Raw genomic sequence first — 12209 nt, forward strand, 5'->3', positions numbered from 1 at the left:
AAACAATTTTTCCAAAAGTGGGGCACTTCTTGACCACATTGCAAAAAATTGACGCCTTTTGAGAACTTTAAAAAAATTAAATAAGACTTTTTGATTTCGGTAAATTTGGCAAAAAAAAAAAACAGGACTTTTGTTTGGCACTTTTGAAACAAAAAGAGGACTTTTAAACGAAAAATTAAATTCTTTCTGGATGCTTGTGGTAGGGAGAGGGTGCTAAAAAGCGTACCCCCAAAAAAGAAGTAGGTAAAAAAAAGACCTGCTTATCTCAGGGGAATTTGTAGTGCCAACGCCTTCTTTATCAATGAAAAATATCGTGCTAACACCTTTTTCTATCGTTTAAAAATGCTATTAAACAACTTTTTATCGTTCAATTATAATATTTCCCTATCTATTACAAAAAAAAAAAAAAAAAAAATAGCAAAACCATAAAATCTCATAGTGCGATTTGATTGCTGCCATTCTGAGAGTCCCCGGTTTGTATTTCAACTACCACCTGTTATGAGGCCCATCTGCACGATAGTAAATGTACTCATTCGATGTAGTTATAGGTACATAACAACTGAACTTATGTCATTAGAATAAAAATACCCCTAAAATGAACACTTCCATCGCAAACTGGACAGTACAATCAATACTTGTCTCCAATACAAATTAACATTTTAAAATCACAATACGTTTCAAACGTATTCTTACCATCTTACGTTAGATTGGAATAAAAAACTAAAAAGGGGTGAACATTGACATAATGTATAAACCAAAAAAAAAATTAAAACAAAAGCGTATAAATTACATTTTTGTACTCCAATACCATAAGATGCCATTATCAGTGAAAGCAGCTTAACTCTCCATTTCTTCTTCTTCTCATCGAAAACGAAACAATTCTGCAAATCGCTAGTCGAATCAACGGAATTTTTCGTAATTTTCTGCACAGTTTTAGCATCATGTTTTTTCACTGAAAAACAAAAATAACATAAAAATCAATACTTAATAATATTTAGCTATGCCTAAACACACAATGTATATCACTGAGATATTACTATAATCCGGAGTGATGAATTGACTGCCATCAGCATTCTCTAGGATGAAAGTTCCACCTTGGAAATCTCCTTCACCTTCAGAATAACTTCTAAAACAACGTAGTGCTGTCCATCAGCTCCTTCGATCAGCTAACTTACCAAATCATTTTTCAATAATTTAGCGTCATTCTCGATAATTTCGTCTTTCAATTCAATCTCATCCTCGATGGATACGATTTTTATTTCTTCTCCATTTACATGCAACTTGTAGGTATTTTTTTCTGACGTCCTATTTTCAAAGCGCTTAAATTGCTGTTTGAACGGCTTCAGAGTCTGGATCATGCATACGCATGTGGCGAATAAGATTACCCTTGTGACGAAAAGTGCGTTTACATTCGGAACATTCGTGAGTTTTTTCTTTAGGAGCTGAAGGTACATAGGTGAGATCGTGGTATAGATTTTGGTGACGTTTTAGAAGTTGTTTTTGTCTGAAACACTGCAAGTGGAAATAATGAACACATGTGGTAGAATTCAAAGTATATTACCTACCGTAAACTGAATTATCCTTACCTACTTGATCGTATAAAGAGCAAGGGAATGGTTTCTGATCGGTATGAATTAACATATGCGACTCTAAATGCCGATGAGACACTGAAGCATAAGGACACAGGTCGCATTTCCAACATTTTTCTCCTTCGTGAGTTTTATTGTGCATCTAAGCAAATCCAATAGTATCGTTTTGAAGAGAAAATATTCATCAAAATTACACAAATGAGTCGATATTCTACTTACTTTATCAGGGAAATTTTTACCATATCTGCGGCAATCAAATAATCGATCAGAAGTATGAAACTTCTGAACGTGAATTCATAGGTCTGTTTTGCGACTACAAGTAGCTGGGCAATAGTCACATTTAAACACGGGTTCATCATTCTCATCTGTCAAGTAAACATATAGTATAGCTCATAATTCATAAAATTAATTCATAGCATAATATTTTTTGTCTTGAAAAATTACACAAAAATTTACCTTCAAAATTGCCAAAAATTCAACATTTGAAAATTTTGAGAAACTTACAACAAGAAATTTATTTTATTCGTAAAATGCCTAACTTATGGTTGCCCCTAGCACCTTCAATTTTAGAGATAGCCAATTGTCCGAGAATCCTTTTCTGTTCGTCTAGCTATAAAGTATGCCAGAATCCATGGTCAAGAATTGGGTTTTAGAAAATCCCTACACCCATGCCAATTTAATTTCCAGATTCGACTCACGTCAGAAAAACCGAATATCAGCTACAAGTTGCTTATTCTTTCTACATGTTACATTAACATGTAGGCGAAATTTCGTTCTGATCGGAAACTCAGTTGAAGTAGGTATTTCCCTTAACCATTCGGAAACGTCAGGTAGGTACTCAAAGATCTAGAAATCTGGATATGAGGCTACTATAGCGAGAAATTCTTTTACTTTCTGGGTTCTTCTCGGACCATGGCAGATCCTCCTGATCAGTGATTTGAGACAGTGATTACCAACATATTTTTGCAGTTTCATCGCTCGAACTTTACGTCATCCTGTTTAATATACAAGCAATCGCTTTTAATTTGTGTTCGTTGGCTTTTTCAGTGTGCTCCAGTACCATGTGTCGATGTTTCTCGATGATACGTTCATGTTCTTCGATAATTTTACAATTTTCCGATTTTATTCTGCAGTGTTCGGCTGCTTGCTCTAAATGTTCTCTAGCTTTTTGACAGCTGTCAGGCAGATCTTCTAATTTGAAGCAATCTGTGCAACTGAAGTCCGAAAAAGGCTGAAAAATAATAATAAACTATAAAAGGAACATGGACGAAGTAGTTAAGCGTTGTAAATTGAGTGAAATTTTCTACCAAATATCAATAGGCAGATGTATAATCTTACCATTTTATAATCACATGTGTAAGTATCCAAGGATGTCCTCGATCCCACTATTTTAATGTAAGAATTGAAGGAATCGGTATTTTGCCAGTGACTGTAATTTTCTTTATTTTTTTTGTCTTCCAAGGAAGATTTTGAAAGACTTTTGATGTTACTTGACGAATGTACATATTTAGAATCAATTTTCGATGATCGATGAATGTAAGCTGCTAATTTACTTCTAACGTGATTGTATTTATCCGTATGGTTTCTACCTGATTTCAACTTCGGTTCTTCACGTTTGGTTTGTCGTACAGATCCATTTTTATAATAATCTATGGGTGATTTATTTTGCGAAAATGCTTCGCGATTTTTTCTTTGAGTATTTCGTATTGGTATTTTAGACGTCGAATTGTTTCGCTTTAATGTTTCAGGGTTGAGCGATTTGCGGTCTGTTGGGCCAGTCGGTGTTTTTTTATCGGGTTCGTGAAAATCAATTGAATCGCTTTTCGGGTGTAAGACTGAATTACTCGGAGTGCAAAAGTCTTCATTTTGAACTAAATTTACTGTTTCACTGGATGTCGTGAAGCTGGGTAACTGTCTCGGAATAGGTTTTCGAAGGTCGCTTTGAATCCTACCTGGAAAGTGAACATCAATTAATGAAGATGTTATTGTTATTTCAACGAATATAGGTAATAAATCGAAAATGAATTAGGCCTAAGTACTTGTATCTGAATTATCGAAAACAGAATTCAATTGTTTTGGTGAAACTTGGAATTGATTTCTTGAAATAAAACGTGTCCCATCTTCAGTGTTACACTCTTGTTTTATTGATTGTGAAAAAGATGTGTTGAGATTGGAACGTGACGTAGAATTAGGAGATCTACTTAGTAAATTAGTTGATGATTCCGAACTTCTGACTAAATTTGAAAATAGCTGAGTGACAGCATCTAAAACTAATTTTTAAAAATATGTTAAATACATGTAACGTGCAACAAGAAAACATACGAGTAGCAAAACAAAATTGAAATGTTTTGACCTAATTGGGAATCCGTGTTTCATTTCAATTAAACGAGAAAATCTTGATGGTCTAGAAAGTTAATGATTCAAAATCACATACCTATACTTTTACTGTTATCTGATAAGTAATCTGATCTAGTACTTGAGCTCGAAGAATTGCAATAATTCGAACTGAAAACAGTAATATTTTTCCTTATTCAAAACAAAAAATTCATCAGTTGAATGCTTAAAATAGAGCCGAATTTTAGGAAATCTATGCCCTGCTCAGCATTAAAAAATAGGTAGCTATCAATTTTTAACTTACTCAGATTTCATCATGTTCGAATTATTTTCGATTTTAAACATCCGGGATATATTGAATTTTTTCGAACAGTATTTATGAATGAAATTAGTACCTAACCTATAAAAAAAAAAGAAAAAATTTCAAACCATTATTATGATTACCGAAGCACAAAAATTACAATCGAAAATCTTAAACACATGTTTATTTGAATCCAGCAGCCGAATATTTTGCGCCATAAATAGGCAAAGACGGTGTCAAAATTTTATCAATGTGCTAATCGTTGAAAACAAAAATGAATAAATGAGTAAATAAATAAATAAAAATAATTTCAAATATATCCGTTTTAATGACAATATAAACCCCCTACAATCTTACTTCAGTAAAAACGATAAAGTTTGTGAACATTTCATCTTCGAACTGATACAGTTCATGAATACACACGCACGGATTATTATAATTATTCATGTGGAGTTGAATACGTAAATACCAGAATGGAACCAAGAATAGTGCGTAAACGAAACATCAGTAAAAATGGTAACAAAACAAATAATAAAAAAATTTTTGTACAAAAAATGCAGCGTTTCTTTTGGAAGATTTTAAAATCAACATGTAAGTAAAAAGGTAATATACCGTAAGGCTCAATTTTCATTCATTCTTATGTATACATATATACTCATAAGTTAGGTACGTATTTAAACGATTACGAAGCTGGCGTAATGCAATTTATACATTTGCTCGTTTCCTTATAACTTAAAAATTGACTATTTTTTTTATCGCTTAACCATAAATTATTTTATTCATTGAAAAGCTCTTCAAGCCTTAAAAAGCTGCTCTAGCGTTTCTCGGTATTCGTTTGATGTACAATACTGAAAGCTCGAAATTAAATTATGTATAATAATAAGTATATCATCATTAAAATGTATGTATAAAATGTATGGCATATCGTTTCAAAATGACTCGTCATATCTGAAAAAATTTACAAATGAGGTAGACAATGCCCAAAAACTTATTACGATAAAAACGAATAAATTAAATTTAATCAACGAAAGTTTCAACACAGCGAACAAAAAATTGAAAATGAAAATGGTAACCAATAAACCGAAACCAGAAACAATAAGAAAGGAATGATACTTTCAAGTGTCGTCGTTATTAAACGAAGCAGGGCATGAAGGATGAGTATAAGCGGACTGCATGGAGGACGGAGGCTTAAAAGTGAAAAAAATCATCAATAGTACAGATATAAACAGAAGTGTTAATAAAACAGTTATCACATTTTGTCGATATGATATATCCTTGGACAATTGTTTATTGCACTCGCACATTTGATACATCTGAAAATTAGTTTCATAATTAGAGAATATAATTAATCCATTAGCAATTTACCTAAGTGGGATTGAAATACAATTTCATAAAATATTACTAACCATCATCTTGAGATTTTCAATTTTATCGACGAGATCTTCCGGTATTACGGAACTGGGAATGTTTCCATTAGGTGGCAAGGATGCTGGCAAAGGTTGCACCACAGAACATCTTAAACGATGCTGCTCGATTTTGACATTTTCTGATTGCTGAGGAAAAATAACGCATTTTTAAAGACTTTTCTTGTGAAAGAAGGAATCATCCAAATCATAAAGCATCCAAAAAGCTTACTTTCCAAATATCGAAAATTTCTTGCGGCGTTGCATCTTCTTTGCCGCCAACTACTGCCATTAAGAGGAACTTATCTCTTGCAATTGATTCAATTTGATAACCATTCTGTAAAACGACGGTAATTTTGGCAGATACGCCTTGCTGCAGAAATCCCGAATTAGGACGCACTCTAAACCGATCTGGAGACGTGGTTTTAATCTAAGATATGAAAAATTATTTATGAATACAGATCATCAGACGAATTAAAAAATACCTACATTCCATAAATTTAATTTATGTACTTACCTTATAAAGTACATTCTTATTACTAATATTTTCGACGTTTATGGAACCGACAAATTCAGTTCCATTCCAATTGAAATGCACCGTGTCCGGGTGTATTACCCTTATCAAAAAAAAACCTGTAATTATAAATATATTTTTAAAAATACATAGGTACATCGAGAAAAATTTAAACTCACTTTAATATTTACCTGAAGATGAAAAATCTTCCGATTTCATATCTCGAAATGAACTAGAAATAGGCGAACTTTCGGAAGATGATGAATGATTCAACGCGAAATGAACCTAAAACAGCAACGACGCGGTTGTTCAGTCAAATAAACGCAATTAACTAAATATTGATCGTACAGGTAAGCTACTCAAAGTAATTGAAATTACAAATAGTAGAAATAATTAATTCATTAGAACGCAGATAATCAAACGTTACCAATGGTAAAACTGAATCAGTGACAGTAATTCAGTGGTCAACATTCTATTGAATGATGCTATTAGCATATACATACTCCACCAATACTCACTAACAAGGCGAGAGATTACGACACGCTGTAATACTTCAAAACTAAACGTCGAACAATTTTTTTTGTTTCGTTACGTTCAATGTTGCGTCTATTTTCTCCGACACTGATAAAACGCTGATAATTTTTTTCCTGCAAATTTTTCGTTTGAAGGTTTGAATTTAAGTTACTTTATTTGTAACCTATCAATCCGAAGAATCGAACGAGGTGTTTATCATCGTAATTGCATTCAGCACCGAACAAATTACAATTATAACTGAAGAAACCGCGATATGACTAGTTCATGAGTAATGTATTTGGACTCATACCGACGGTTAGATAAGGTATTATGTATACGTACGTTAATTCAAAGCTTTTTCCATTTGTTCCCGGTTTAAAAATTTAAATAGCATTTTGCAGTTATTTTTTTCTTTTTTCTTTTGTATTTTTTAATCCCTCGCAATTTCAGTTTTTCAACAAATAGACGTTTGAATTCCATTTAGCCTCTAATATGAAACTGGTTGGGATAGATAGAGGGACGAAACACTGAAATGAATCTGTACATTCTTCAACTCGTCATTCCATAAGTCGTATCGTCAAAATTCACAAATGGAAGATCCTGACATTATTCTATAAATAAGAAGAGTACTACTTACAGTCTTTTTTTTAATTTCTTCCGTTTTACATACTGTTGACAGCTCAATTCTAACCTCCGGAACGAATGAAAAAGTGTATTCGTCTTCTCCTCCCCAACTAACGAGCATTTTATTAGGATTGACGTATTCCTTAATAGTAGCTTTATTTAGAAATTTAATTTTTTGCACAGCTCTCCCGGGAAGCCAAGATTTAATTATTTTGAACGCAGCTGCACAGAAAACATAGAAACGATACATAATCTCGAAGGTAATATCAATAATTACACGCAAATATATTTAATATTATGGATGATCAAATTGATTCATTATCTATACTCGACATGACTGACATCTTACCATTTAACACCCAAGGCATTTCGAATATCAAAATGTAGTTTATAAAGGAAGGATAATATTGCTTGTTTAAATTGATAATATATTTCGAAAATTCCATATCCATGTTACTCAAACCAGAGTCCATCATATCGAAAAAAATTGTAATTTGATCATGATTCGTTTGTCTGTAACCAAGAACAAAACATTATTAAAGAATCGAAATTCATTCACAATAATTTTTGAAACATTTCAATCTTTCAATACATTAAGGTAAATATCTCTCAAGAGATAACCGAACAAAACTCACCTTTCTAACCTTTCGAACCAATAGATCAGACAGCGTTTCAGTTCCTCAAAATCTTTTTGACATTTGAAATGCATTTTATATTTGAAGACTAGCATAGTTTTTTCATCTTTATCACAGCCATATGGAAATAGTGAGCCATCCTTTAAATATTCCAGCTTGACATTTTGTTCATTTATTTCTAAAATAACGATTATTGTGGGATCAAATATAGTAGAATAGGTTTGATTTATTTCATGTATTTGATACTCAACTTACCATTCACTTTCTTGTTCTTTCTCCATTCGCAAGTTTCCCAGATCATATTTAATGCTTCGTTTATATCTCCTTCATGATGAGTCAAAAATCTATTTACCCAAGTTTCATTACTTCTAATGCGTTCGATATCTAATGGGTGGAAAAAATCTGAAAAAATACAAGAGTTCATACTGATGAAATACGTTTTATGCAACAAGAGTAGAATTTTCTTCAATATACCTCCGTTCTCATCAAGAAAAATAAAACTTCAACTTCTCTATTTAACAGAAAAGTAAACACATTTTACAGTATGGTTATTTTATTATGAAATGCCCATCCAAAAGGTCATTTTACTTTTCTCGATGAGTAGCTGATTTTCAGCGAAGGAATAATACGCTTCATTATGAAATATGAATACATATAAAAACATCTCACTTGATTTATTTTCTGATTCCACTTTCAGTTTATCGAAGAACAATTTTCTAAGTTCTTCTACCGCCTCCGGTGATTTCTGCATCGTTATTAGCTGTACTTGAACTCACTGAATTATACGAAAAAAATGCAAAACTGGAATGGTAATTGCATGACGCCAATGATTCATGTCTCAACAGGACATTTCTTCAGTTGTAACGAACACACTATAGAATGACAAGAACAAGAACGATTACAATTTTAATCACAAGCTTTGCAGGCTGAGAGGAGCTTCCGTAAAAATTCTTGCAAAATTTTTCCCCACTCGAACAATGCATAACACATAATCGATACCGCATAGATGGACTCAGAAACCAGGTTAGAAATGTAAACAATCAAATAATAATGTAGTTCTCAATAGTTACACCTTCAGCGCTAACTATCCAATTACTCTATTTTATTTTCAATCAAAATCAAAAGATACCAAAGATGCAACGCATACGTTAATAATATTGCCTAACTGATTCGCCGTAAATATGAAAATGCAATGATTCTACACGGTGAATAGAATTTGCATACTTAGGGAAATTAATTAAATTAAATTATTGAAATTGAAAAAGAAAAAGGGAGAAAAATGTCAAATCGCATACATTCTAAATAAAATTTCGATTTAATTTCATGACGACGTTTCTCAATTCTCACAGAGCCTCCACAATTTTTTGGAGGCCTTTTTCAATCAAAATTGAAATTTGAAGTTGAGGGATTCGTCTAAGAAATTACCAGTGTCAAAAAGATAAAATTTTACAGGAAGGTAAAATGACATAAGTACTTACTCCAATCAAATCTGGTGGCGAAAATTTGATTTTGGGGCTGTGGGTTGTTCATATGTTGGCTTTACAAAGGTCAAATTGATCAATTTAAGAGAAATGATTTACCTTTTTTTTACTAGTAAAATCTTGTGTTAAATCCCATAAGGATATTGAGGGGCCGAGAAGGACAGGTTAATCTGCATCGATTTGGCTAAAGAAAATTTGTGATCTATACTTACCTACTCCTAAAGGAAAAACATAAACAGCTGAGATAGTGAAAATTCAACAAAAAAAATTGTTACCATGTAAATGTGAAGAAACCTTGTAGTACCTACTTTCAAGATTTAAAAAAAAATTAACAAAAGCGTGATTTTTTGAGAAAGAAGTTTCACCATTATTTTACTCATCACATTTTCTTTCGAAAACAGTAATTAAATTTTTAGAATAAATTTTGACTTTGACAATTTTTTAAACCAGCCCCTCAATAGATCACAATATAGAGGCACCTAACTGGTATGGACTCAGAAATGTAATCAATAACCACATTTATCCCTCCCTACCTCTCATCAAAATTTCATGAAATATTATGTGTAAGGGACCAGTATTTTCTGTTTCTTATTCTTGCTTACATTTATGAAAACTAGTCATGAAGTGGGTATATGAAATAAAATATTCAATGCTCCCAATTTATTTTTGATCGAGGAAAATGTTGTACAGGAAGGAGTGCTTCAAATTTTTGTGGACTCGTATGGCTATGTACAAATACCTACACAGATGCCTGCTTTTAGATTTTCATTAGTTTTTGATCTTTTTCTCAAGATTTTAAAAACATTATAGGTACTTGATGCAAAAATTCTAAAAATAGCTAAATAGGTGAGTTGTGTGGTGATGCCTTGCATAATTACGTTCATCTATAATATTATTCCGTACCATCTCAAATCTAAACAGGTAGGTAACAACGATAAGTAAAGTATCTACATACATACATTTTGAAATGAATTGCTATTCAGAACGAACCACGTATGGAGGATTATTGAATAGCGATGCATCACCATGTATGTCACTGTTGTCTGTTTTCCAACTGTGTGGGCAATCTCCGAGCAATAATTCACGCTGTAAATCGTCATATAAAGGGAATTACTGTCATGTTAAGGAATGGATAAAGGATTTTTGTTGTATTATGGCGATTCTTTGTATCACGTTACCCAGGGTTTTATTTCAGATAATTCGTCAGGCTTGTCGTGACACCGCTAATGATATTTTTTCGCGAAGTTGCTAGGTACGAGGTAGTAAAGAATAGAGGAAAAAATGTATTTGATCTGGGGGTATTTTTCTTACGGAATATATTAGTGAATTGTCTTCTTATAGTCGACGAGGTACTACATAGATATACCATAATAATTTTTAGTTTTTGCATGAGTATCACGATGTTCGTTGATGCTCATTTATACTTCGACTGCTTTTTTTTTTTTGTAAATGTCTTAAATTTCAATCAACCATCGATGGAAAATAATTAAATTCCAGCCTTCTCGGAATACCGAAGGAGTATCTATGATTTAATTATTTGTTAAAGATACGATCTCTAAATGAATTACGTGGTTTTCATTTAAAGCACACTAATAAAAATTTATTCCTACAAATCTATTAAATTTCTCATTTTTTTATTCTTCGTCATATATGTATGTATATACTAGAAAAGAGTGAAACTGACGAATAAACTCTAATAATGTTATACTCGTACCTATATACCTATTCATTTTGTTGGAACTCCGATTGAGTGTTCCTCAAAGATAGCCAATTCGTTAAATTAACCCGAGTAGCTTGAATATTTTTCATTCTTAAATAGTCGAAAGCAACGATAAAATACACAACAGAAAATTATACCTACTCACAATTTATAGCTAGGTAAATTTGCATTAAGCGCAGCATTTTCATAATTACCAACGTGTAAAACATTCATTCTAAAGTATGCATAACTACCCATTTTCATTATCGTCTCTCGAAAATGCCATTTATAACGGTGTAATCCCATTTTAATGCGGTAAAGTAGCGTTTATTTTTATTTATTGAGTGCAATTCAAATAATTTTCCACGTCATGTTGAGAAAATTTTGATGTTGATACCGCAAATAAAACCCCACTCTTTTGGGAGAATGATCTGCAATATAACGAAGCCAAGTAACTTATTCATCACTGGCAATGACAAAATAAGCTTTTAGTGAGCTTTAGTTCGCTACGAAAAATGTCACGGAGCTTTGTAGAAAATTGCGCAGTACGCGACGGATGGGTACACGTTTTATTAACTCTTATTATACGAATATCAGTGTCACGTTTGGGATATGTCAAGCGTCCATCTCGGTAAGGACATAATACCCATGAAAAGACGAATTACATTATTACAGAGCGCGGTTTCGCTCTGTTTTTTTCTTCGTTGCTTATTGGCAAAAACTTACGAAGAAATCTCTTAGTAACTAGGTAAGTAGGTGAGGTGTCCAGTAAGCAAATATACGAATACAATGTTAATAAATGTTATTGTTTTAGTTTTTTTTTTTTTTTTTTGAAGAGGAGCAATAATTTAGAAATGTTTTGCATTGTTCTTTTTCTTTGCATTTGAGATGTTCGAGAGAAGTTTAGTCTTCAAAAATAGGTCTGAGCAATAACAATTTAAAAATGTTTTTCATCTTTTAAAAAAAAAAAAAATGAAAAAAGGCAGATTGAAAAAGTCAAAGATTTTCTCATTTGGAATTCCATGTTATGATTTCTTTAGAAAAAATTCATCGAGAGGAACGTCTTTTTTCCTGTTTACAAATTAAAATAATTTTCTTTCGTGTCGTGGAATTATT

The 12209-nt window shown here is 32.3% G+C and overlaps 1 protein-coding gene across 1 annotated transcript; it reads right to left on the minus strand.

The window, feature by feature from the left end:
- Nucleotides 1-4532: 4532 nt before the first annotated feature.
- On the minus strand, nt 4533-8898 carry LOC135839684 (motile sperm domain-containing protein 2-like). The gene is made up of 10 exons (XM_065355820.1): nt 8583-8898; nt 8169-8315; nt 7914-8091; nt 7628-7791; nt 7292-7500; nt 6333-6426; nt 6145-6260; nt 5860-6057; nt 5631-5777; nt 4533-5537 (listed from the first exon to the last, which is right to left on the minus strand). The coding sequence occupies exons 1-10, from the start codon at nt 8662-8664 to the stop codon at nt 5340-5342; spliced, it is 1533 nt and encodes a 510-aa protein (XP_065211892.1). The 5' UTR covers nt 8665-8898; the 3' UTR covers nt 4533-5339.
- Between the last annotated feature and the right edge of the window lie 3311 nt (nt 8899-12209).

The sequence above is a fragment of the Planococcus citri genome, chromosome 3 (assembly GCF_950023065.1).
Source record: "Planococcus citri chromosome 3, ihPlaCitr1.1, whole genome shotgun sequence".
In the NCBI taxonomy this organism is placed as follows: domain Eukaryota; kingdom Metazoa; phylum Arthropoda; class Insecta; order Hemiptera; family Pseudococcidae; genus Planococcus; species Planococcus citri.